Raw genomic sequence first — 23,213 nt, forward strand, 5'->3', positions numbered from 1 at the left:
CGGTGGAGCTCTTAAGGAAGAGTCCTGTAATTGAGTTATCCTCTTTTAGGGAACTCATAAACTGACAAGAAGAAAAAGGGATTTAGAACTTAAGAACTCTTTATGTTAGTATCAAAACAACTTTTTATCTTATAATTTGCAGAACTGAATATTCTGAATCAGGCTTAGAAATAACATGTAAAGAAAGAAGCATGGTCTAAGGCAGTATGGTCCAAAAGACATATAATGCAAGTTGCATGTGTAACTTAAATTTTCTAGTACCTGCATTAAAAAGGATAAAGAAATGGGTGCAACTAATTGTAATAATATGGTTTTTTTTTTAATTTTTAATGTTTATTCATTTTTGAGAGAGAGAGAGAGACAGAGCACGAGTGGGAGAGGGGCAGAGAGAGAGGGAGATACAGAACCTGAAGCAGGCTGCAGGCTTCGAGCCATCAGCACAGAGTCCAGTGCGGGGCTCAAACCCACAAACTGCAAGATTGTGACCTGAGCCGAAGTTGGATGCTTAACTGACTGAGCCACCCAGGCACCCCAATGTAATAATATGTTTTTAGTTCAAGATAACTAGACTTATTATTAGTGAGATGGTTTGCATTTCATACTAGTCTTCAACCAATATATATTTTGCACTTATAGCAAATCTCAAGTTGAACTAGCCATACTTCTTCAATAGTCTCATGCAGCTAGTCGCCACCATATTGCACAGCACAGATCTAAGAGTTACAGAGTGAGTAATGGAGAACCCAGTTTTTATATTTTAAGATTTTCTTTGGTGCAATAGGAAGCTATTTTTTAACATTTATCTTGGTCACTGTCTGAATTCAGACCATCATCACTTGGAGTTTTGATTACTTAGGATGGGTTTCTCCCTCCCTGGCAATGAAGAATCTATCTGAAGATTCTGATCTGATTATTTCCTGATCATATAACTTACCTATTAAAAATTCTTATGTAGGTTGGCATATTTTTCAAGATAATTTATACTTCATATCTTAGTACATAAGAGTCTGTATGATCTGACTCTTTTCATATGTCTCTGGTTCATTTCCTGATGCAACCCAATGTGTAGCCTTAGCTACCAAAAGCTACCTTTGTTTCCTATAGATTCCACTTTTCCTTTTCTGTGCCATTATGTGTTTTTCTCTTTATTGAATGGTTTTTAACCTTGCCCTTCTACCTGTTTACCTAGTTAACTCTAACTAGTACTTCAGAATTTAATGCAAAAATTATTTTCTCTGGAAGAACCTTTCTTTTTTGATTTAAAAAAATTTTTTTTAACGTTTATTTATTTTTGAGACAGAGAGAGACAGAGCATGAACAGGGGAGGGGCAGAGAGAGAGGGAGACACAGAATCTGAAACAGGCTCCAGGCTCTGAGCTGTCAACACAGACCCCGACGCGGGGCTCGAACTCACGGACCGTGAGATCATGACCTGAGCTGAAGTCGGATGCTTAACCGACCAAGCCACCCAGGCGCCCCTGGAAGAACCTTTCTTATTCAATAGTATATACTGTAAATGCAGCGTATGAAGATTTAAGATATAAATCTCAGACTGCGGAGAGCATATTTGGATCACATGGAACAGACATAGGGTTAATATCCATAATAGTAAAAGAGTTATAAATCAATAAAGGGACCAAAGTGCAATGAAAATATAGGAGGTTATGAATAGGTGTTTTCTATAAGAAGAAATATAAATGATCAATGAAAGTTTGAAATAAGTTTTTACCTATCAGGTTAGCAAATACTTAAAAGAATGATTTCATTTTAGCATGAGTACAGAGAAGTGCTATCCAAGAGAAATCTAGCAAACCACGTATGTAATTTAAAACTATCCAGTACCCCTATTAAAATTTAAAAAGATACAATTTTCATAATTTATTTCATCTCCATATATCCAAAATTATTTCAATATATAATCAATATATAATAAATTATTAAATAGAGATATTTAATGTTTTTATACTAAGTCTTCAAAATCTACTATAAAGATTTCAGAATATCACAAGTTTTACTGGTTACATAAAGGAATATATGTTCTCGTACATTATTGGTGAGGATGCATTTTGGAGGAGAAATTGGCAATATTTATCAAATTAAAAATTCACATGACCCAGGGTTCTATTCCTAGAAGTCTATCCTCCAGAAATACTGATATGCATTTGAAGATTTTAGATAGGTAGATGTTTACTGCAGTGTTATTTGTAATAGGAAAACATCGGAAACAGTCTAAGTATCCTATAGGGGTTTGGTTAAATAATTATTACATTTCCAGACAGTGAGATATTGTATAACCTTTAAAAAATGTGGGAGCTGCTTAGGTTAACTGAGTTACTATATGAGTTAAACAAACATTACATGATATAATCATATAAAATGCTTAGAATGTACCTGGCACATAGTGAATGTGATATCGGTATTTGCTGCTGCTGTTGTTATTATTATTATTATTAATTATTATTATTGATATGGAAGAATCTTTCAGATAATTTAAGTGAAAAAGAAAAGCAAAGTGTAGAGCTATTTATCATATGCCATTATTTGTGTAGAGGGGAAAACAGAATTATGCATTTGCTTATATATGTGTATAGTATGTGTGAAAGAGTATGTAAAAAATTGATAACATTGATTATATTTGAGGAGGGAAACTGGATGGTGGGGGTGGGGGAGATAGAGACTTTCCACCATGTTCTTTTTTGTACCTTTTGAATTTGATCTATAATGAATATACTATTACTCAAAAAATTAAAATGTAAATTAGATCAATTTTCTTAAATATTTTTGAAACATCCACACCTTACCATTAAATTATTTCTACAATTAGTATGCATTATTATGATTTTAATCAAAAAGCAATACAGGTTATTTTTACTTCAGTTATCTAGAATAGCTAGATATGCAATTCTGGGCAAATTTAATTTTTGACTAATCAGAATGTTGATCAGAAACACTTGGCTTCAAAATGTATGTGATTTTTGAAAATATTTCTAAGGTGTCCTTTTTCTTGTCACAAGAAAGATGTATGGCATCTTGAACTTAATAAAACCTGATTTTGTAGGACATGAGGATCAGTCTTATTACCACGTTGTAAAAAGTATAAGCTGGATTTGAAGACATGCTGTGTTTAGAGTTTATTTAGGAGATATTCTTTAAAAATTAAAGCCAACAACCAAGAACAGTTGGCCCTAATGTAACATTTTGTGTGTGCAAATGATATTCTAAGAGTTGAGATCTTCTTAAGAAGATGGAAGAATTCTAATTTCAAGTTTAGAGTATTGACCATCCTCTTTATCAAACTTTCTGGACAAATGTGTATGGTAATTTTATATTTCGAATATATAGCTCTTTCTTTTTCATGAGAACTTACTGTCACTTGTGTTTTAGGATTTGGAGTGGATCAGTTACGAGATGACAATCTTGAAACTTACTGGCAATCAGATGGCTCCCAGCCTCATTTAGTAAACATCCAATTCAGGTAATACATTTTTGGATTTTTCTATTTGTGTAGGTTAAGTGGACAAAGTAATCTATTTTATTTACAAAAAATTTAAAGAAATATAGAAATTATGGTGAAATGCACTTAACTGGTTTTTATATGCCTTGAGATTATTTTTCTGCTTATTTAGATTGTGTTTTAAGTTACCCTGTCTTGTCTTTTGTGAATTCTTTATGGTACTTTACACAGGTCCTTTTACATGGAGATTTCATAAATATACTTTTCATGTGTGATTTATTTCGGAAAAATATGCTTTGCTTATGACCTAATGCAATGCCTTAATGCATCACAGTGAATACACCTGGAGTGATAATAGTAAGTTGTTTAGGTATAGACTATTCATTTAATTCTCAGATTTGTATTTCCATTTGGAAAAAAAAAATGTTTTAATTTAGAACCTTGAAGGACATTTTCAGTTTTGAAATGCTTACTTTTTTGGGGAAAGGAAAATAACCATATGTTTTTCAGTTGCTTTGAATTTATTGAGACACATGGAAACCAGTACCTTGGTTATCTTTCTCCACTTATATCATCTGTTTTAACATTTTATGGTATTGTATTTTTAGTGTGTTTTTCTCACCGAGGGTATAGATCAGCAAATTTCTTATGAAAAATCTAGATAATAAGTATTTTAGGCCTTGTGGGCTATCAGGTCTGTGTTGCAACTACTCAGGCCATTATAGCATGAAAACAGCCACAGGCAATACATACTGGCTGAGTTTAGCTTTTCTAATAAACTTGATCTTAACAAAAGTAGGAGGCGGGCAGAGTTCACCCACTGGGGTGTAGTATGCCAACTATTGCCCTTGTGTATTAAATATGTACATGCCAGAAATAAAAACAGCACCTAATATTTTTTTAAAGACTAAAAATATCAGATACTTTGCTAAAAAGCCTTATGCATTCGTTTCATTTAACCTCTACAGCAATTTTTTTCTTTTTTTAAATATAATTTATTGTCAAGTTAGCTAACATGCACTGTATACAGTGTGCTCTTGGCTTCAGGAGTAGGTTCCCATGATTCATCACTTACATACAACACCCAGTGCTCATCCTAACAAGTGCCCTCCTTAATGCCCATCACCCATTACCCCTCCCCCCTCCATCAACCCTCAATTTGTTCTCTGTATTTAAGAGTCTCTTATGGTTTGCCTCCCTCTTTGTTTGTAACTATTTTTTTTTTCCGTTCCCTTCCCCCCTGGTCCTCTGTTAAGTTTCTCAAATTACACATATGAGTGAAAACATGTGATATCTGTCTTTCTCTGACTTATTTCACTTAGCATGATACTCTTCAGTTCCATCCATATTGTTGCAAATGGCAAGATTTCATTCATTTTCATTGCCGAGTAGTATTCTATTATATATATGTACCACATCTTCTTTATCCATTCATCAGTTAATGGATATTTGGGCTCTTTCCATAATTTGGCTATTGTTGATAGCGCTGCTATAAACATTGGGGTGCATGTGACCCTATGAATCAGCACTCCTGGATCCTTTGGATAAATTCTTGGTAGTGTTATTGCTCTACAGCTATTTTTATTCTTAGATAAATTAACTTGCCAAGATCACACAGCAAATGAGTGGCAGAATTGCAACTGAAGGCAAGTGCTCTGACCTGAGAACTTGTGCTTTTAACCATTATACTGTATAGCCTAGAGCAAATTTTTTCCATGACAACAAAGTTTATCACTTAAAACTGATATAATGAGTGTCCTAATTTAATTGTATTATATTAGAATAGCAGGCTTTTTTTTTTTTACAAATACAATTTTATATGGAAGGCTAGCATATTGAACAAATAATTTTAAAAAATCTGTGAAATTTATCAGGCGTTAAATAGTTGTTGATATATATCATTTTTAAGTGGTCCTCCAAATATCTTTGTAAGCTGTAGGCACTATCATTTTTCTTATTTTACAGATGAAGAAACTAAAACTTAGAAAAATTAAGTAATTTGTTCAGGCCACACCCTATGCAGTTACAGAGGGTGGATGTGATCTAGCAGTCTAGACTTAAAAAACATTTTGTAATTAGTATTCAGCTGTTTCTCAAGCTTATTAAAACACTCAGGAACTTAAGGCCCTCCATGCTTAACTCAGCCCTTGATGTCACTAGGGAAACCCAAGGTTTTGAGGAACACTTTTTCTTCTTCTTTTTTTATTTTATTAAAAATTTTTAAAATTATTTTTTTATCTATTATTTTTTATTTTGAAAGAGAGAGAGAGAAAATGCAAGCAAGGGAAGGGCAGAGAGAAAGGGAGAGAGAGAATGCCAAGCAGGCTCTGCACTGCCAGTGTGTTGCCTGATGCCGGACTTGAAGTCATGAACTGTGAGGTCATGACCTGAGCTAAAATTAAGAATTGGACACTTAACCGACTGATCAACCCAAGTGCCTCGAGGAACACATTTTTAAACAAGTGTTTTACAAAAAGGGAAGTTGATTAAGAATTTTGAAACAATCTCCTACTTAGAGAAAAGTTGCAAGTATCGTACAAGTTTTTTTCCTCTAAATCATTTCAGAGTAAGTTACCAATATATATTTCAGCTCTTCAGAATGTTTTTGTATGTCATTCCTATAAACAAAGGCATTCTCCTACATAACCATAATACATCCTTAGAAAATTAACATTGATACATTTAATTCTACAGCCCCATTCCTGTTCTACCAATTGTGCCAGTAGAGTTGAATCACAGGTCCAATTTGGATGTCACGTCTCTTTAGTCTCTTTTAATTTGGAACATTTCTTCACTCTTAACTTTCATGATCTTGGCACTTTTAAAGATAATAGGCCAGTTATTTAGTTTTATTTATTTTTAATACATTTCTTAAAAAGTTTATTTATTTATTTTGAGAGACAGAATGTGGGGGAGAGGCAGAGAGACAGGGAAAGAGAGAATTCCAGGCAAGCTCCTTACTGCAGAGACTGATCCAGGACTCAAACTCATGAACTATGAGATCGTGACCTGGGTGGAAGTTGGAGGCTTAACTGACTGAGCCACACAGGTGCCCCTAGACCAGTTATGTTAACGAATGTCCCTCAATTTGCGTTTTATAATGTCTATACTTTCTGCTCAGTCATCTCTGTTGATTAGTTTTAGGTTTTTAAAAAGTACTAGTTAACAGATGAACACTAAGACCTATCTTGTGGCGGCACTGTGGTTTCAGCACTCAGACATCTTTGTAAAAAGGCAGTTGTGCAATTAGTGAATAGTTTATTGCATTTCTCCCTTAATTTCTTTTTTTTTAATATATGAAATTTATTGTCAAATTGGTTTCCATACAACACCCAGTGCTCATCCCAAAAGATGCCCTCCTCAATGCCCATCATCCCCCTCCCCTCCCTCCCACCCCCCATCAACCCTCAGTTTTTTTCAGTTTTTAAGAGTCTCTTATGTTTTGGCTCCCTCCCTCTCTCTTTTTTTTTTTTTTTTTCCTTTTTTTTCCCCTTCCCCTTCCCCTCCCGCATGAGAAATTTTGGTAAGTTTGTCAGGATCCACATAAGAGTGAAAACATGTGGTATCTGTGTTTCTCTGTATGGCTTATTTCACTTAGCATAACACTCTCCAGTTCCATCCACTTTGCTACAAAGAGCCATATTTCATTCTTTCTCATTGCCACGTAGTACTCCATTGTGTATATAAACCACAATTTCTTTATCCATTCGTCAGTTGATGGACATTTAGGCTCTTTCCACAATTTGGCTATTGTAGAGAGTGCTGCTATAAACATTGGGGTACAGTGCCTCTATGAGTCAGCACTCCTGTATCCTTTGGATAAATTCCTAACAGTGCTACTGCTCGGTCATAGGGTAGGTCTATTTTTAATTTTTTGAGGAACCTCCACACTGTTTTCCCGAGTGGCTGCACCAGTTTGCATTGCCACCAACAGTGCAAAAGGGTTCCGTTTCTCCACATTCTCTCCAGCATCTATAGTCTCCTGATTTGTTCATTTTGGCCACTCTGACTGGCGTGAGGTGATACCTGAGTGTGGTTTTGATTTGTATTTCCCTGATGAGGAGCGATGTTGAGCATCTTTTCATGTGCCTGTTGGCCATCTGGATGTCTTCTTTAGAGAAGTGTCTAATTAGGTTTTCTGCCCATTTCTTCACTGGATTATTTGTTTTTTGGGTGTGGAGTTTGGTGAGCTCTTTATAGATTTTGGATACTAGCCCTTTGTCTGATATGTCATTTGCAAATATCTTTTCCCATTCCGTTGGTTGCCTTTTAGTTTTGTTGGTTGTTTCCTTTGCTGTGCAGAAGCTTTTTATCTTCATAAGGTCCCAGTAGTTCATTTTTGCATTTAATTCCCTTGCCTTTGGGGATGTGTCAAATAAGAAATTGCTGCGGCTGAGGTCAGAGAGGTCCTTTCCTGCTTTCTCCTCTAGGGTTTTGATGGTTTCCTGTCTCACATTCAGGTCCTTTATCCATTTTGAGTTTATTTTTGTGAATGGTGTAAGAAAGTGGTCTAGTTTCATTCTTCTGCATGTTGCTGTCCAGTTCTCCCAGCACCATTTGTTAAAGAGGCTGTCTTTTTTCCATTGGATGTTCTTTCCTGCTTTGTCAAAGATGAGTTGATCATACGTTTGTGGGTCTAGTTCTGGGGTTTCTAGTCTATTCCATTGGTGTATGTGTCTGTTTTTGTGCCAATACCATGCTGTCTTGATGATGACAGCTTTGTAGTAGAGGCTAAAGTCTGGGATTGTGATGCCTCCTGCTTTGGTCTTCTTCTTCAAAATTACTTTGGCTATTTCAGGCCTTTTGTGGTTCCATATGAATTTTAGGATTGCTTGTTCTAGCTTCGAGAAGAATGCTGGTGCAATTTTGATTGGGATTGCACTGAATGTGTAGATAGCTTTGGGTAGTATTGACATTTTAACAATATTTATTCTTCCAATCCATGAGCACGGAATGTTTTTCCATTTCTTTATATCTTCTTCAATTTCCTTCATAAGCTTTCGATAGTTTTCAGCATACACATCTTTTACATCTTTGGTTAGATTTATTCCTAGGTATTTTGTGCTTCTTGGTGCAATTGTGAATGGGATCAGTTTCTTAATTTGTCTTACTGTTGCTTCATTATCAGTGTATAAGAATGCAACTGATTTCTGTACATTGATTTTGTATCCTGCAACGTTGCTGAATTCATGTTATCAGTTCTAGCAGACTTTTAGTGGAGTCTATCGGATTTTCCATGTATAATATCATGTCATCTGCAAAAAGTGAAAGCTTGACTTCATCTTTGCCAATTTTGATGCCTTTGATTTCCTTTTGTTGTCTGATTGCTGATGCTAGCACTTCCAACACTATGTTAAACAACAGCAGTGAGAGTGGACATCCCTGTCGTGTTCCTGATCTCAGGGGGAAAGCTCTCAGTTTTTCCCCATTGAGGATGATATTAGCTGTGGGCTTTTCATAAATGGCTTTTATGATGTTTAAGTATGTTCCTTCTATCCTGACTTTCTCGAGGGTTTTTATTAAGAAAGGATGCTGAATTTTGTCAAATGCTTTTTCTGCATCAATTGACAGGATCACATGGTTCTTTTCTTTTTATTAATGTGATGTATCATATTGATTGATTTGCGAATGTTGAACCAGCCCTGCATCCCAGGAATAGAATCCCACTTGATCATGGTGAATAATTCTTTTTATATGCTGTTGAATTCGATTTGCTAGTATCTTATTGAGAATTTTTGCATCCATATTCATCAGGGATATTGGCCTGTAGTTCTCTTTTTTTACTGGGTCTCTGTCTGGTTTAGGAATCAAAGTAATACTGGCTTCATAGAATGAGTCTGGAAGTTTTCCTTCCCTTTCTATTTTTTGGAATAGGTTTAGAAGGATAGGTATTATCTCTGCTTTAAATGTCTGGTAGAATTCCCCAGGGAAGCCATCTGGTCCTGGACTCTTACTTGTTGGGAGATTTTTGATAACTGATTCAATTTCTTTGCTGGTTATGGGCCTGTTCAAGCTTTCTGTTTCCTCCTGTTTGAGTTTTGGAAGTGTGTGGGTGTTGAGGAATTTGTCCATTTCTTCCAGGTTGTCCAGTTTGTTGGCATATAATTTTTCATAGTATTCCCTGACAATTGCTTGTATTTCTGAGGGATTGGTTGTAATAATTCCATTATCATTCATGATTTTATCTATTTGGGTCATCTCCCTTTTCTTTTTGAGAAGCCTGGCTAGAGGTTTATCAATTTTGTTTATTTTTTCAAAAAACCAACTCTTGGTTTCATTGATCTGCTCTACGGTTGTTTTAGATTCTATATTGTTTATTTCTGCTCTGATCTTTATTATTTCTCTTCTTCTGCTGGGTTTGGGGTGTCTTTGCTGCTCTGCTTCTATTTCCTTTAGGTGTGTGGTTAGATTTTGTATTTGGGATTTTTCTTGTTTCTTGAGATAGGCCTGGATTGCAATGTATTTTGCTTTCAGGACTGCCTTCGCTGCATCCCAAAGCGTTTGGATTGTTGTATTTTCATTTTCGTTTGTTTCCATATATTTTTTAATTTCTTCTCTAATTGCCTGGTTGACCCACTCATTCTTTAGTAGGGTGTTCTTTAACCTCCATGCTTTTGGAGGTTTTCCAGACTTTTTCCTGTGGTTGATTTCAAGCTTCATAGCATTGTGGTCCGAAAGTATGCATGGTATGATCTCAATTCTTGTATACTTATGAAGGGTTGTTTTGTGACCCAGTATGTGATCTATCTTGGAGAATGTTCCATGTGCACTCGAGAAGAAAGTATATTCTGTTGCTTTGGGATGCAGAGTTCTAAATATATCTGTCAAGTCTATCTGATCTAATGTATCATTCAGGGCCCTTGTTTCTTTATTGACCGTGTGTCTAGATGATCTATCCATTTCTGTAAGTGGAGTGTTAAAGTCCCCTGCAATCACCACATTCTTATCAATAAGGTTGCTTATGTTTATGAGTAATTGTTTTATATATTTGGGGGCTCCCGTATTCGGTGCATAGACATTTATAATTGTTAGGTCTTCTTGATGGATAGACCCTGTAATTATTATATAATCCCTTTCTTCGTCTCTTGTTACACCCTTTAATTTAAAGTCTGGTTTGTCTGATAAAAGTATGGCTACTCCAGCTTTCTTTTGACTTCCAGTAGCATGATAAATAGTTCTCCATCCCCTCACTTTCAATCTGAAAGTGTCCTCAGGTGTAAAATGAGTCTCTTGTAGACAGCAAATGTATGGGTCTTGTTTTTTTATCCATTCTGATACCCTATGTCTTTTGGTTGGCGCATTTAATCCATTTACATTCAGTGTTATTATAGAAAGATATGGGTTTAGCGTCATTGTGATGTCTGTATGTTTCATGCGTGTAGCGATGTCTCTGGTACTTTGTCTCACAGGATCCCCCTTAGGATCTCTTGTAGGGCTGGTTTAGTGGTGACGAATTCCTTCAGTTTTTGTTTGTTTGGGAAGACCTTTATCTCTCCTTCTATTCTAAATGACAGACTTGCTGGATAAAGGATTCTCGGCTGCATATTTTTTTCTGTTCATCACATTGAAGATCTCGTGCCATTCCTTTCTGGCCTGCCAAGTTTCAGTAGAGAGATCAGTCACGAGTCTTATAGGTCTCCCTTTGTATGTTAGGGCATGTTTATCCCTTGCTGCTTTCAGTATTTTCTCTTTATCCTTGTATTTTGCCAGTGTCACTATGATATGTCGTGCAGAAGATCGATTCAAGTTACGTCTGAAGGGAGTTCTCTGTGTCTCTTGGATTTCAGTGCCTTTTTCCTTCCCCAGATCAGAGACGTTCTCAGCTGTTATTTCTTCAAGTACCCCTTCAGCACCTTTCCCTCTCTCTTCCTCCTCTGGAATACCAATTATGCGTATATTATTTCTCTTTAGTGCATCACTTAGTTCTCTAATTTTCCCCTCATACTCCTGGATTTTTTTTATCTCCCTTTTTCTCAGCTTCCTCTTTTTCCATAATTTTATCTTCTAGTACACCTATTCTCTCCTGTGCCTCTTCAGTCCGAGCTGTGGTCGTCTCCATTTTATTTTGCAGCGCATTAATAGCATTTTTTAGCTCCTCCTGGCTGTTCCTTAATCCCTTGATCTCTGTAGCAATAGATTCTCTGCTGTCCTTTATACTGTTTTCAAGCCCAGCGATTAATTTTATGACTATTTTTCTAAATTCACTTTCTGTTATATTGTTTAAATTGTTTTTGATCAGTTAGTTAGCTGTCGTTATTTCCTGGAGATTCTTTTGAGGGGAATTCTTCCGTTTCGTCATTTTGGATAGTCTCTGGAGTGGTGAGGAACTGCAGGGCACTTCCCCTGTGCTGTCTTGAATAACTTGTGTTGGTGGGTGGGGCCGCAGTCAGACCTGATGTCTGCCCCCAGCCCACCACTGGGGCCACAGTCAGACTGATGTGTATTTTCTCTTCCCCTCTCTTAGGGGCAGGATTCACTGTGGGGTGGCATGGCCCATCTGGGCTACTTGCACACTGCCAGGCTTGAGGTGCTGGGGATCTGGTGTATTAGCTGGGGTGGATCAGCAGGGTGCACAGGGGCGGGAGGGGCAGGCTCAGCTCCCTTTTCCTTCAGAGATCCGCTTCGGGAGGGGCCCTGCGGCACCGGGAGGGAGTCAGACCTGCCGCTGGAGGGATGGATCCACAGAAGCACAGCCTTGGGTGTTTGCGCGGTGCAGGCAAGTTCCCTGGCAGGAACTGGTTCCCTTTGGGATTTTGGCTGGGGGATGGGCGAGGGAGATGGCGCTGGCGAGCGACTTTGTTCCCCGCCACGCTTTGCTGTGTTGTCCGGGGCTCAACAACTCTCCCTCTCGTTGTCCTCCAGCCCTCCTGTTTCCGAGCAGAGCTGTTAACTTATAACCTTCCAGATGTTAAGTCCCGCTTGCTGTCAGAACACACTCCGTCCGGCCCCTCTGCTTTTGCAAGCCAGACTCGGGGCCTCTGCTTGGCCGGCGGCTGCCCCTCTGCCCGGCTCCCTCCCGCCAGTCCGTGGAGTGCGCATGGCCTCTCCACCCTTCATACCCTCTTCCGTGGGCCTCTCGTCCATGCTTGCCTCCAGAGAATCCGTTCTGCTAGTCTTCTGGCGATTTTCTGCGTTATTTAGGCACGTGTGGGTGGAATCTAAGTGATCCACAGGACGCGGTGAGCCCAGTGTCCCTCTCCCTTATTTTCAAAAAGCAGAGCAAATGGAAAAATCAAAGTGCTGATGCCGTTAAAAAAATAATAAGTAGTAGGGGGGTGCCTGGATGGCTTAGTTAGTTAGGTGTCTGACTCTTGGTTTCAGCTCAGGTCACAATCTCATGGTTTATGAGATTGAGCTCCGCATTGGGCTCTGCACTGACAGCAAGGAGCATGTTTGGGATTCTCTGCCTGCCTCTCCCCACTTGTGCTCTATCTCTCTCAAAATAAAGAAATTAATTTTAAAAAATAGGTACTAAGCTAAAGACAATTGCAACTACATTAGAAATTGTCAACCTCAACTGGATATTTTTTGGACTTTACCAGTCAACTACACTTTGAGTTATGAATGAAAAAAAATTAAAGGAAATGTTAGCAATTTACTGTCAAGGATTATGACTAAAACGTGATACAATTTAGGATGGGGTAACTTTTTTTTGTTCTTAGGAGCCAACTTTCATACCTCCATTATGTAAGTCCCATGCTCAACTTTCTTCCATTTGATTTTCATATTGTGTTTGTGAGTATATTATGCACTAATTTAACACTTACTGTGTTGAAAAAATTAAATTACAAATAAGCTTGAAAGAGGTTCAATTGGGATTTTATACAGTTGGCCCTTGAACAGCACAGGGGTTAGGGACTCTCCTGCGCAGTTGAAAATTTGCGTGTAACTTTTGAATCCCCAAAAACTTAACTAGTAATAGCTTATTGTTGACTGGAATCCTTATCAATAACATAGTTGATTAACACATATCATGTATGTTATGTGTATTATGCACTATATCCTTACAGTAAAGCTAGAAAAAATGTTATTAAGAAAATCATAAGGAAAATACATTTGCAGTCCTATACTGTGTTTGTTGAAAAAAATCTGAGTATGAGTGGACCATGCAGTTCAAACTCATGCTCTTCAAGGGTCAACTGTATTCTGTTAAGTTGAAACAGAATTTTTGACTCCTTAGATATTCTTTCCTTCACAGAAAATAAACAACTTTTAATTCTTGTAGCAGTCCCTTGGCTAGTTGAGCATGTAGATTTTAGTAATAATTGGTATGTATTATCGATGTGTCAAGATGGACTTGAAGTGCATAATCACAAGGTAGCGTTTACTTTTATACTTCATTGTCCTTTTAAATTAGGGGCACATTCTTTCTTTGCCCTGGATGAGAATCCTCCTGGCTGTTAGTATGACATTTTGGGGTAGTATAAACATTTCTTTCTTCATTTCAAATAGAAAAACAGAGAAATTAAAAATGTCTTCAAATAGCAAAATTTAGAAATTAAAACATTTCATCCTAGCTATAGTGATAAGCTAGCCATCCTGACTAATAGTGAAAGCCTCAGACTTGCTTTAAAGTTCCTTTTAAGGTTTCTTCCTCTCCTTAAGCTTCAATCTGTTGTAATTGGAAGAAGGTGTGGTTTGCTTTTCTTTCCCTACCTAGCTTTTATTTGTCTTCTTCTGAATTCTTAATTAATTTCTGAACTCCCCAAGCCTGCTAGTATGGGAGTGGAGGAGGGAAACTTACAATTGCCAGTTCTATCTTGATGATCTAGCGTTGGTGCTCTCGTTACTTGACTGTATGTTTTAAAGCTAACTCTATCTTATGGATGCTTTTGTGGGTTGAATCTAGTTCCACAATCACTTAATGCTATGGATAATTCACCTGCAATTCTTTTGATGAAGGTGCATTTATCATTTACTCCTTCCTCAAATCCTAGGCCTCTGGTGATACCTCTAGCTTCCTGCAGAGGACTGTTCTTTCTTACTAGACAGAAACTAATATAACCTGCCAGGTTATCAGGTTGATGAAGTTCTATTCAGGCTGATGAAGTTTCTAGTATGCTGAGGCTTTTTTTAGTGAATAGGTGTTGGAATTTCTCAAATGCCATTTCTGCATCTATTTATGTGATCATATGGTTTTTCTTCTTTAGTCTGTTGAGATGGTGATTTCATTGATTTTTAAATTATAAAATATACATAAGATATACCATTTTTAAGTGTATAGTTTAGTGGCATAAATTGCATTCACATTGTGGTACTGTCACCACTATCCATCTCTAGAACTTTTTATCATCCCAAACCCAAATTCTGCACTCATTGAACAGTAACTCTCCACCCCCTCCTTTCCCCAGTTCATGATCAACACTGTTTTACTTATCTTTCTCTGTATTTAACTGTTTTTCTTTTTCTGTATTAATCTGTATTTGATCTATGTATTTAACTGTTTTAGGCATCTCATGTAAATGCAATCATATAATATTTGTCCTTTGGTATCTAGCTTAACTTAGCGTATGTGTTCAAGGTCCACCCATGTAGCATGTGTCAGAATTTCATTCCCTTTTAAGTCTGAATAATATTCTCTTGTATGACTATACCACATTTTGTTAATCCCTTCATTTACCGATGGACATTTGGATTATTTTCACCCTATGGCTATTGTTAATAACGCTGCTGTGAACATGAATGTACAAGTTATTTTTGTGTGTATACTCAGAAGTGGAATTGCCTGATCAATGGTAATTCTGTGTTTGGTTTTTTGGGTACCGCCATACTGATTTCCACAGCAGCTGCACCATTTTACAACCCACCTGCCTCACACCACCAGCACTATACAAGCCATCCAGTTTCTCTAAATCCATGCCAACACTTATTTCCTTCCTTATTTCTTTTCTTCCTTCCTTTCTCTCTTTTTTTAAAAAAGTTTATTTTAAGGTAGAGATAGAGTGCAGGAGAGGCAGAGAAAGAGGGAGAGAGAGAACCCCAAGCAGACTTCCATGCTGTCAGCACAGAGCCTGATGCAGGGCTCAAACTCACAACTTCAAGATCATGACCTGAGTCGAAATCAAGAATTGGAAGAAGCTTAACCAACTGAGCCACCCACGTGCCCCTATCTTTTCTTTTATACCTGGTGTTGATATTTTTTATCATTTCTCTTTTTGGTTTCCCTGGTCAGACTAGCTAGAGATTTATCAATTTTATTGATCTTTACTATTAGCTTATGAAGTGTATGTCTTTCTTTATCTAATGTTAAGTTTTAGAATGTGAGTAGTAGTTCTGAGATTTACAATACGCATCTTCAACTTATCACAGTCTACCTTCAAATAATACAACATTTCACATAAAATACAAGAATCTTACTACTCTTTACTCCTATTTTCACATTTTCGTTTATGCTGCTATTGTCATTTACTTTATTTCTACATTTGTTACAAAGCCCAAAACATATTGCTTTAAAGTATCTTTAGAAAACTTTTTAAATGTGAAAAATGTTTTGTGTTTGCTCACATATTTATCATTTACAGTGCTCTTTATTCTTTTTCATAGATTCACATTTCTGTCTGGTATTTTCTTTCCTTCTAAAGAACTTTCTTTAACATTACTCATAATGCAAATTTATTGGTGATCAATTCTCACAGCTTTTGTTTGAAAATGTTTTGTCTTCATTTAAAAAATAATCTTTCGGGGCGCCTGGGTGGCGCAGTCGGTTAAGCGTCCGACTTCAGCCAGGTCACGATCTCGCGGTCTGTGAGTTCGAGCCCCGCGTCGGGCTCTGGGCTGATGGCTCAGAGCCTGGAACCTGTTTCCGATTCTGTGTCTCCCTCTCTCTCTGCCCCTCCCCCGTTCATGCTCTGTCTCTCTCTGTCCCAAAAATAAATAAACGTTGAAAAAAAAAATTAAAAAAAAAAAAATCTTTCACTGGGTATTGAATTCTAGGTTGTTTCTTTCCTTTAACACTTTAAAGATGCTGTTCATCATTATTTCTGATATGAAGTTTGTTGTCTTATCTTTGTTTTTCTGTATTTAATGTGTCTCCCCATGTCCCCACCACAGATTTTAAGATTTTTTTTATCACTATTTTTTTTAAGCAGTGTGATTATGACTTATCATTATATGGATTTCTTTATGTTTATCCTTTTAGAGTTCATTGACCTTCTTGAATCTGTGGGTAGTTTTTATCAAATTTGGAAACATTTTGGCTATAATTTTTTCAAATGCTTTCTATTTACCCCATTTTTTCCCCCTGGGACTCATACATGTTAGTCTGCTTTATACTATTATTCTATTTATTTATTTTATTTATTTCCTTTGTAATGTTTATTTATTTTTGAGACAGAGGGCGACAGAGTGCAAGTGGGGGACGGTCAGAGAAAGAGGTCTGAGCTGTCAGCATAGAACCTGATGTGGGGCACGAACGCATGAACCACGAGATCATGACCTGAGCCGAAATCAGTTGCTCAACAGACTAAGCCACCCAGGCGCCTCTATTTTTCTCTTTATTTTAATGAGGGATGAGAGCTCTTTGTTTTCTATGGTTTATTTTGGAGAGTTTCTAGAGTTATATCATTATGTTCATGATCTTCTGCAGTGTTTAAAATGCTGTTAATCCCATCCAGTGAATTTCTTGTGTCAGATTGTTTTCCATGTCCACAAATTCCATTTAAAAAAGTATTTTTCATCTTTCCACATTATGCTCATGTTTTCTTTTAATTCTTTGAACATCTTTAAGGCAGGCTATATTTTCCAGTATGCTCACAATATTACTTTCTAATACACATGCTCTTCTACAACTTTGCTGCTGCCTAATCAAGACATGGCATCTGTGTCTCCTCAATTGAAATGGGTCAGGCCCTTGTGGATCTCTTGCTTGATGGTAAAGGTATTATGACACTGTCATTTCTAATGCTAAGTCATAAAACGTGTATAACTTCTGCCTTGTTTTCTCTCTTTTATGTGATAACCATTTGCCTTGCTGTGAGAAAACCCACATCAAGTGGAGAAGCCCATGAAAAAATGAATCAAAAGTCAAAGCCTTAGCTAAGCTCTCATCTAACAACCAGTACCAGCTTTCTTTCCATATTAGTGAATCATCTTGGAAGCAGATCCTTTAGATCTCAAGTCAAGTTGTCACACCTGATGCTGTGTAGAACTTCCCTTCTGAGCCTTGCCCAAATTCCAGATTCATAAAATAATGATTATTTTTTAAGCCAGAAAGTTTTTTTTAATGTTTATTTATTTTTGAAAGACAGAGACAGAGCATGAGTGGGGGAGGGGCAGAGAGAGACAGAAACACAGAATCCAAAGCAGGCTCCAGGCTCTGAGCTGTCAGCATAGAGCCTGACACAGGTCTTGAACCCACGAGCTGAGAGGTCATAACCTAAACCGAAGTCCGATGCTTAACTGACAGAGCCACTCAGGTGCCCCTAGGCCACAAAGTTTTGAATGGTTTGCTATATACATGTAGGTATTTATATTTTCTCTTTTAATTCTATCATCTCAGGACACTTCTTCAGAACAGTGGTGTATAACTGAGGGGAAGTTCTGACTCCTTTGAGAATATGATGGAAGCTAAAAAGCATCTTCCATGAAAATTAATACATACCCGTTCATGTGGGTTTTCTTTCTGAGCTGTCCATGGACATCTGGTGATCATCCCTATGGAGGGCTCGGGGCCCTCTCAAATCTTCTGTTATGTTAGCTGATTATTTTTTTAATTTTTACTTAAATTATAGTTAGTTAACATACAGTACAATATTGGTTTCAGGAATAGAATTCGATGATTTATCACTTATGTCCCACTCCCAGTGCTCATCTTAACAACTGTCCTCCTTATTACCCATCACCCATCTAGCCCACACCCCGCCCATCTCTTTCCATCAACCCTCAGTTCTCTATCATTAAGAGTCCCTTATGGTGACTTTCCCTCTCTCTCTCCTTGTTTCCCCCCCACTTTATGTTCATCTGTTTTGCTTTTTTGAATTCCACAGTGAGTGAAATCATATGGTACTTGCCTTTCCCTGACTGACTTATTTCACCTAGCATGTATCATGCTCTTTCCACGCCATTGCAAATGTAAAGATTTCATTCTTTTTGCTGGCTGAGTAATATTCCAGTGTCTATATGTAGCACATCTTCCTTACCCATTCATCAGTTGATGGACATTTGAGCTCTTTCTATAGTTTAGCTATTGTTGATAATGCTGCTATACATTGAGGTGTATGTACCTGTTTCAATCTGTAGTTTTGTATCCTTTGAGTAAATACCTAGTAGTTCAATTGCTGTATCATAGGATGGTTCTATTTTTTACTTTTTGAGAAACCTTCATATAGTTTTCCAGAGTGGCTGCCCCAGTTTGCATTCCTACCAATAGTGCAAGAGGGGTCCCATTTTCCACATCCTTGCCAACATCTGTTGTTTCCTGAGTTGTTAGTTTTAGATACTCTGACTGGTGTGAAGTATATCTCAGTGTGGTTTTGATTTGTATTTCCCTGATGATGAGTGATGTTGAGCATCTTTTCATGTGTCTGTTAGTTATCTGGATGTCTTCTTTGGAAAGTGTCTATTCATGTCTTCTATCCATTTCTTAACTGGACTATCTTTGTTTGATAAGTTCTTTATAGATTTTAGATACTAACCCTTTGTCAGACAGGTCATTTGCAAATATCTTTTCCCATTCTGTAGGTTACCTTTTAGTTTTGTTGATTGTTTCCTTTGCTATGCAGAAGTTTTTTTATCTTGATGAAGTCCGAGAATAGTTCATGTTTGCTTTTGTCTCTGTTGGCCTCTGGCAATGTGTCCGTAAAAAATTGCTCCGGCTGAGGTCGGAAAGACTGCTGCTTGTGTTGTCCTCTAGAATTTTGATGGATTCCCGCATCACATTTAGGTCTTTCATCCATTTTGAATTTATTTTTGTGTATGGTGTAAGAAAGTGGTCCAGTTTCATTCTTATGCATGTTGATGTTGTTTTCCCAGCACCATTTGTTGAAGACACCATCTTTTTTCCATTGTATATTCTTTCCTGCTCTGTTGAAGATTAGTTGACCTTATGGTTGTGGGTCCATTTCTGGGTTTTCTATTCTGTTCCATTGATCTATGTGTCTGTTTTTGTGCCAGTACCATACTGCCTTAATGACTACAGATTTGTAATACAGCTTGAAGTTAGGAATCATGATGCTTCCAACTTTGGTTTTCTTTTTCAGGATTGCTTTGGGGTCTTTCAGGACTATATGGGGTCTTTCCTGGTTCCATACAGATTTTAGAATTGTTTGTTCTAGCTCTGTGAAGAATGCTGGTGGTATTTTTATAGGGATTGCATTGAATGTGTAAGTTGCTTTGGGTAATTTAGACATTTTAACAATGTTTGTTCTTGTAATCCATGCGCATGGAATGTTTTTCCATTTCTTTGCATCCTCCTTAATTTCCTTCGTAAGCATTCTACAGTTTTCAGAATACAGATCTCTAACTCTTTGGTTAGGTTTATTCCTAGGTATCTTATGGTTTTTGGTGCAATTATAAATGGGATTGATTCCTTGATTTATTTTTCTGCTGCTTCGTTATTGGTGTATACAAATGCAGTGGATTTCTGTATGTTGATTTTATAACCTGTGGCTTTGCTGAATACATATATTAGTTCTAGCAATTTTTTGGTGGGGTCTTTCAGGTTTTCTGCAGAGAATATCATGTTATCTGCAAACAGTGTAAGTGTGACTTCTTCCTTACCAATTTAGATGCCTTTTATTTCATTTTGTTGTCTGATTGCTGAGGCTAAGACTTCCAGCACTATGTTAAATAGTAATGGTGAGAGTGGACATCCTTGTTTTGTTCCTGACTATATAGGAAAAGCTCTCAAGTTTTTCCCCATTGAGGATGGTATTAGCTGTGGGTCTTTCATATATGGCTTTTGTGATGTTGAGGTATGTTCCATCTATCCCTACTTTGTTGAGGGTTTTTATCAAGCATGGATGCTAGTTTTTCAAATGGGTTTTCTGTATCTCCTGAGAGGAGTATATGGTTCTTACCCTTTCTTGTATTAATGTGGTGTATCATGTTGATTGATGTGCAAACATTGAGCTGATAGTGAACCATGATCAAGTGGAATTTCTTTCTACTGTCCTACAAATCCCACTTGATCGTGGTGAATAATTCTTTTAATGTACTGTTGAATTTGACTTGCTAGTATCTTGTCGAGAATTTTTGTATCCAGGTTCATCAGGGATATTGGCCTGTAATTCTCCCTTTTAGTGGTGTCTTTGTCTTATCTGGTATCAAGGTAATGCTGGCGTTGTGGAAGGAGTTTGGAAGTTTTCCTTCCATGTCTCTTTTTTGGAACACTTTGAGAAGAATTGGTATTAACTCTTCTATAAATACCAGGTAGAATTCACTTGTAAATCCATCTGGTCCTAGACTTTATTTTTTGGTAGTTTTTTGATTACCAATTCAATTTCATTACTTGTAATCATTCTATTCTGATATTCTATTTCCATTTCTTCCAGATTGCCCAGTTCGTTGGCATATAATTTTTTATAATATTCTCTTATAATTGTATTTCTGTGATATTGGTTGTTATCTCTATTTCATTTGTGATTTTATTTGTTTGGGTCCTTTCTCTTACTTTTGAGAAGTCTGGCTAGGGGTTTATTAATTTTATTAATTCTTTCTAAGAGCCAGCTGTTAATTTTGTTGATCTGTTTTTTTGTTTGCTTCTATATTGTTTCTTCTGCTCTAATCTTTATTATTTCCCTTCTCCTACTGGCTTTAGGCTTTATTTGCTGTTCCTTTTCTAGTCTTTTAGGTTTAAGGTTAGGTTGTATATTTGAGACTTTTCTTGCTTCTTGAGGTAGACCTGTATTGCAATATACTTTTCTCTTAGGACTGCCTTTGCTGCATCCCAAAGGGTTTGGACTGTCGTGTTTTCATTTGCTTCCATCTATTTTTTATTTCTTCTCTAATTTCCTGGTTAGCCCATTCATTATTTAGTAGAATATTATTTAGCCTCCATGTATTTGTGATCTTTCCAAATTTTTTCTTGTGGTTGACTGCAAGTTTCATAGCGTTGTGGTCTGAAAATATGCATGGTATAATCTCAGTCTTTTTGTATTTGTTGAGGGCTGATCTTTGACTCAGTATGTGATCTCTTCTAGAGAGTGTCCCATGTGCACTTCAAAAGAATGTGTATTCCCTTGTTTTAGGATAAACTGTTCCAAATATATCTGTTAAGTCCATCGTCCAGTGTGTCATTCAAAGCCATAGTTTCCTTGTTGATTTTCTTCTGGATAATCTGTCCATTGTTGTAAATAGGGTGTTAAAGTCCCCTACTATTATTGTATTATTACCAATGAGTTTCTTCATGTTTGTTATTAATTGACTTGTATATTTGGGTGCTCTCAAGTTGGGGGCATCAATATTTATAATTTTTAGATCTTTTAAATATATAGACCCCTTAATTGTGATATAATGCTCTTCTTCATCCCTTGTTACGGTCTTTGGTTTAAAATCTAGTTTGTCTGATATAAATATGGCTACTCCAGCTTTCTCTTGATGTCCATGAACATGATAGATGGTTCTCCATCCCTTCACTTTCAATCTAGAGGTGTCTTTAGGTTTAAATTGAGTCTCTTGTAGGCAGCATGTAGATGGGTCTTGTTTTTTGTTTTTTTTTTAATCCATTTTGATACACAGTATCTTTTGATTAGAGTATTTAGTGCATTTACATTCAATGATTTTTGAAAGATAGGAATTTATTGCCATTATGTTACCTATAAAGTTGGTGTTTCTGGTAATGTTCTCTGTTCCTTTCTAATCTTTGTTTCTTTGGTCTTTTGTTCCCCACTCAGAGAGTCCCCTTTAATATATCCTGCTGGGCTGGTTTAGTGGTCATGAACTTCTTTAGTTTTTGTTTGTCTGGGAAACACTTTATCTCTCCTTCTATTCTGAATGACAGCCCTGCTGGATAAAGTATTCTTGGGTGCATATTTTTCCCATTCAGCATGTTGAATGTATCCTGCCATTCCCTCTCAATTACCAAATTTCTGTGAACATATCTGCTGTGAATCTGATCTGTTTTCCCTTGTAGGTTAAGGACTTTTTTTCCTTTGCTGCTTTCAGGATTCTTTCCTTGTCTGTGTATTTTGTGAATTTGACTATGATATGTCTAGGTCATCACCCAGTTTTGGTTGAATTTAATGGGACTTCTCTGTGCTTCTTGGATTTCGATGTCTGTGTCTTTACTCAGATTAGGGACATTTTCAGCTATAATTTTCTCAAACCTTTGCCCCTTTTTTGTCTCTCTTCATCTTCTGGGACTCGTGTGATATAAATGTTACTATGTCTTAAGAAGTCTCTGAGTTCCCTAAGTCTACCTTTGTGATTGAAACTTTTCTTTCCCTCTTCTTTTCAGCTTCATTATTTTCCATAATTTTATCTTCTGTATCACTGATTTGTTTCTCTACTTCATCCATCCATCTTTGTTATGGCATCCATTCAGGCTTGCATCTAAGTTATAGTATTTTTAACTTAGGTCTGACTAGATTTTAGTTCCTTTACTTCTGCAGTAAGGGATTCTCTAGTGTCTTCCCTGCTTTTTTCAAGCCCAGCTAGTATTCTTACAGTTGTTGTTTTAAATTCTAGTTTAGACATCTTCTCTGTTTTTATTAAATCCCTGGTCATCACTTCTTCCTGTTCTTTCCTTTGAGGTGAATTCCTCTGTCTTGTCATTTTGGAGATGAAAGGAAAAAAAAAGGGGGAGCTAGATCCTGGGCGTGTT

At 36.9% G+C, this 23,213-nt stretch overlaps 1 protein-coding gene across 9 annotated transcripts in view; it reads left to right on the plus strand.

Annotated features, from left to right (window-relative positions):
- ANAPC10 (anaphase promoting complex subunit 10) overlaps positions 1 to 23,213 on the plus strand; it is a 262,048-nt gene that overhangs the window by 19,812 nt on the left and 219,023 nt on the right. For all 9 annotated transcript variants that reach the window (XR_007151768.1, XM_047857182.1, XM_047857170.1 and 6 more), the window contains exon 3: positions 3,385 to 3,475. Coding sequence is in view for 8 of the 9 variants with exons in the window: in XM_047857182.1 (XP_047713138.1) it covers positions 3,385 to 3,475 (91 nt within the window). In the remaining variant the exon portion in view is untranslated. The remainder of the gene's footprint in view (positions 1 to 3,384; positions 3,476 to 23,213) is intronic.

Source organism: Prionailurus viverrinus, chromosome B1 (assembly GCF_022837055.1).
Source record: "Prionailurus viverrinus isolate Anna chromosome B1, UM_Priviv_1.0, whole genome shotgun sequence".
Lineage (NCBI taxonomy): Eukaryota > Metazoa > Chordata > Mammalia > Carnivora > Felidae > Prionailurus > Prionailurus viverrinus.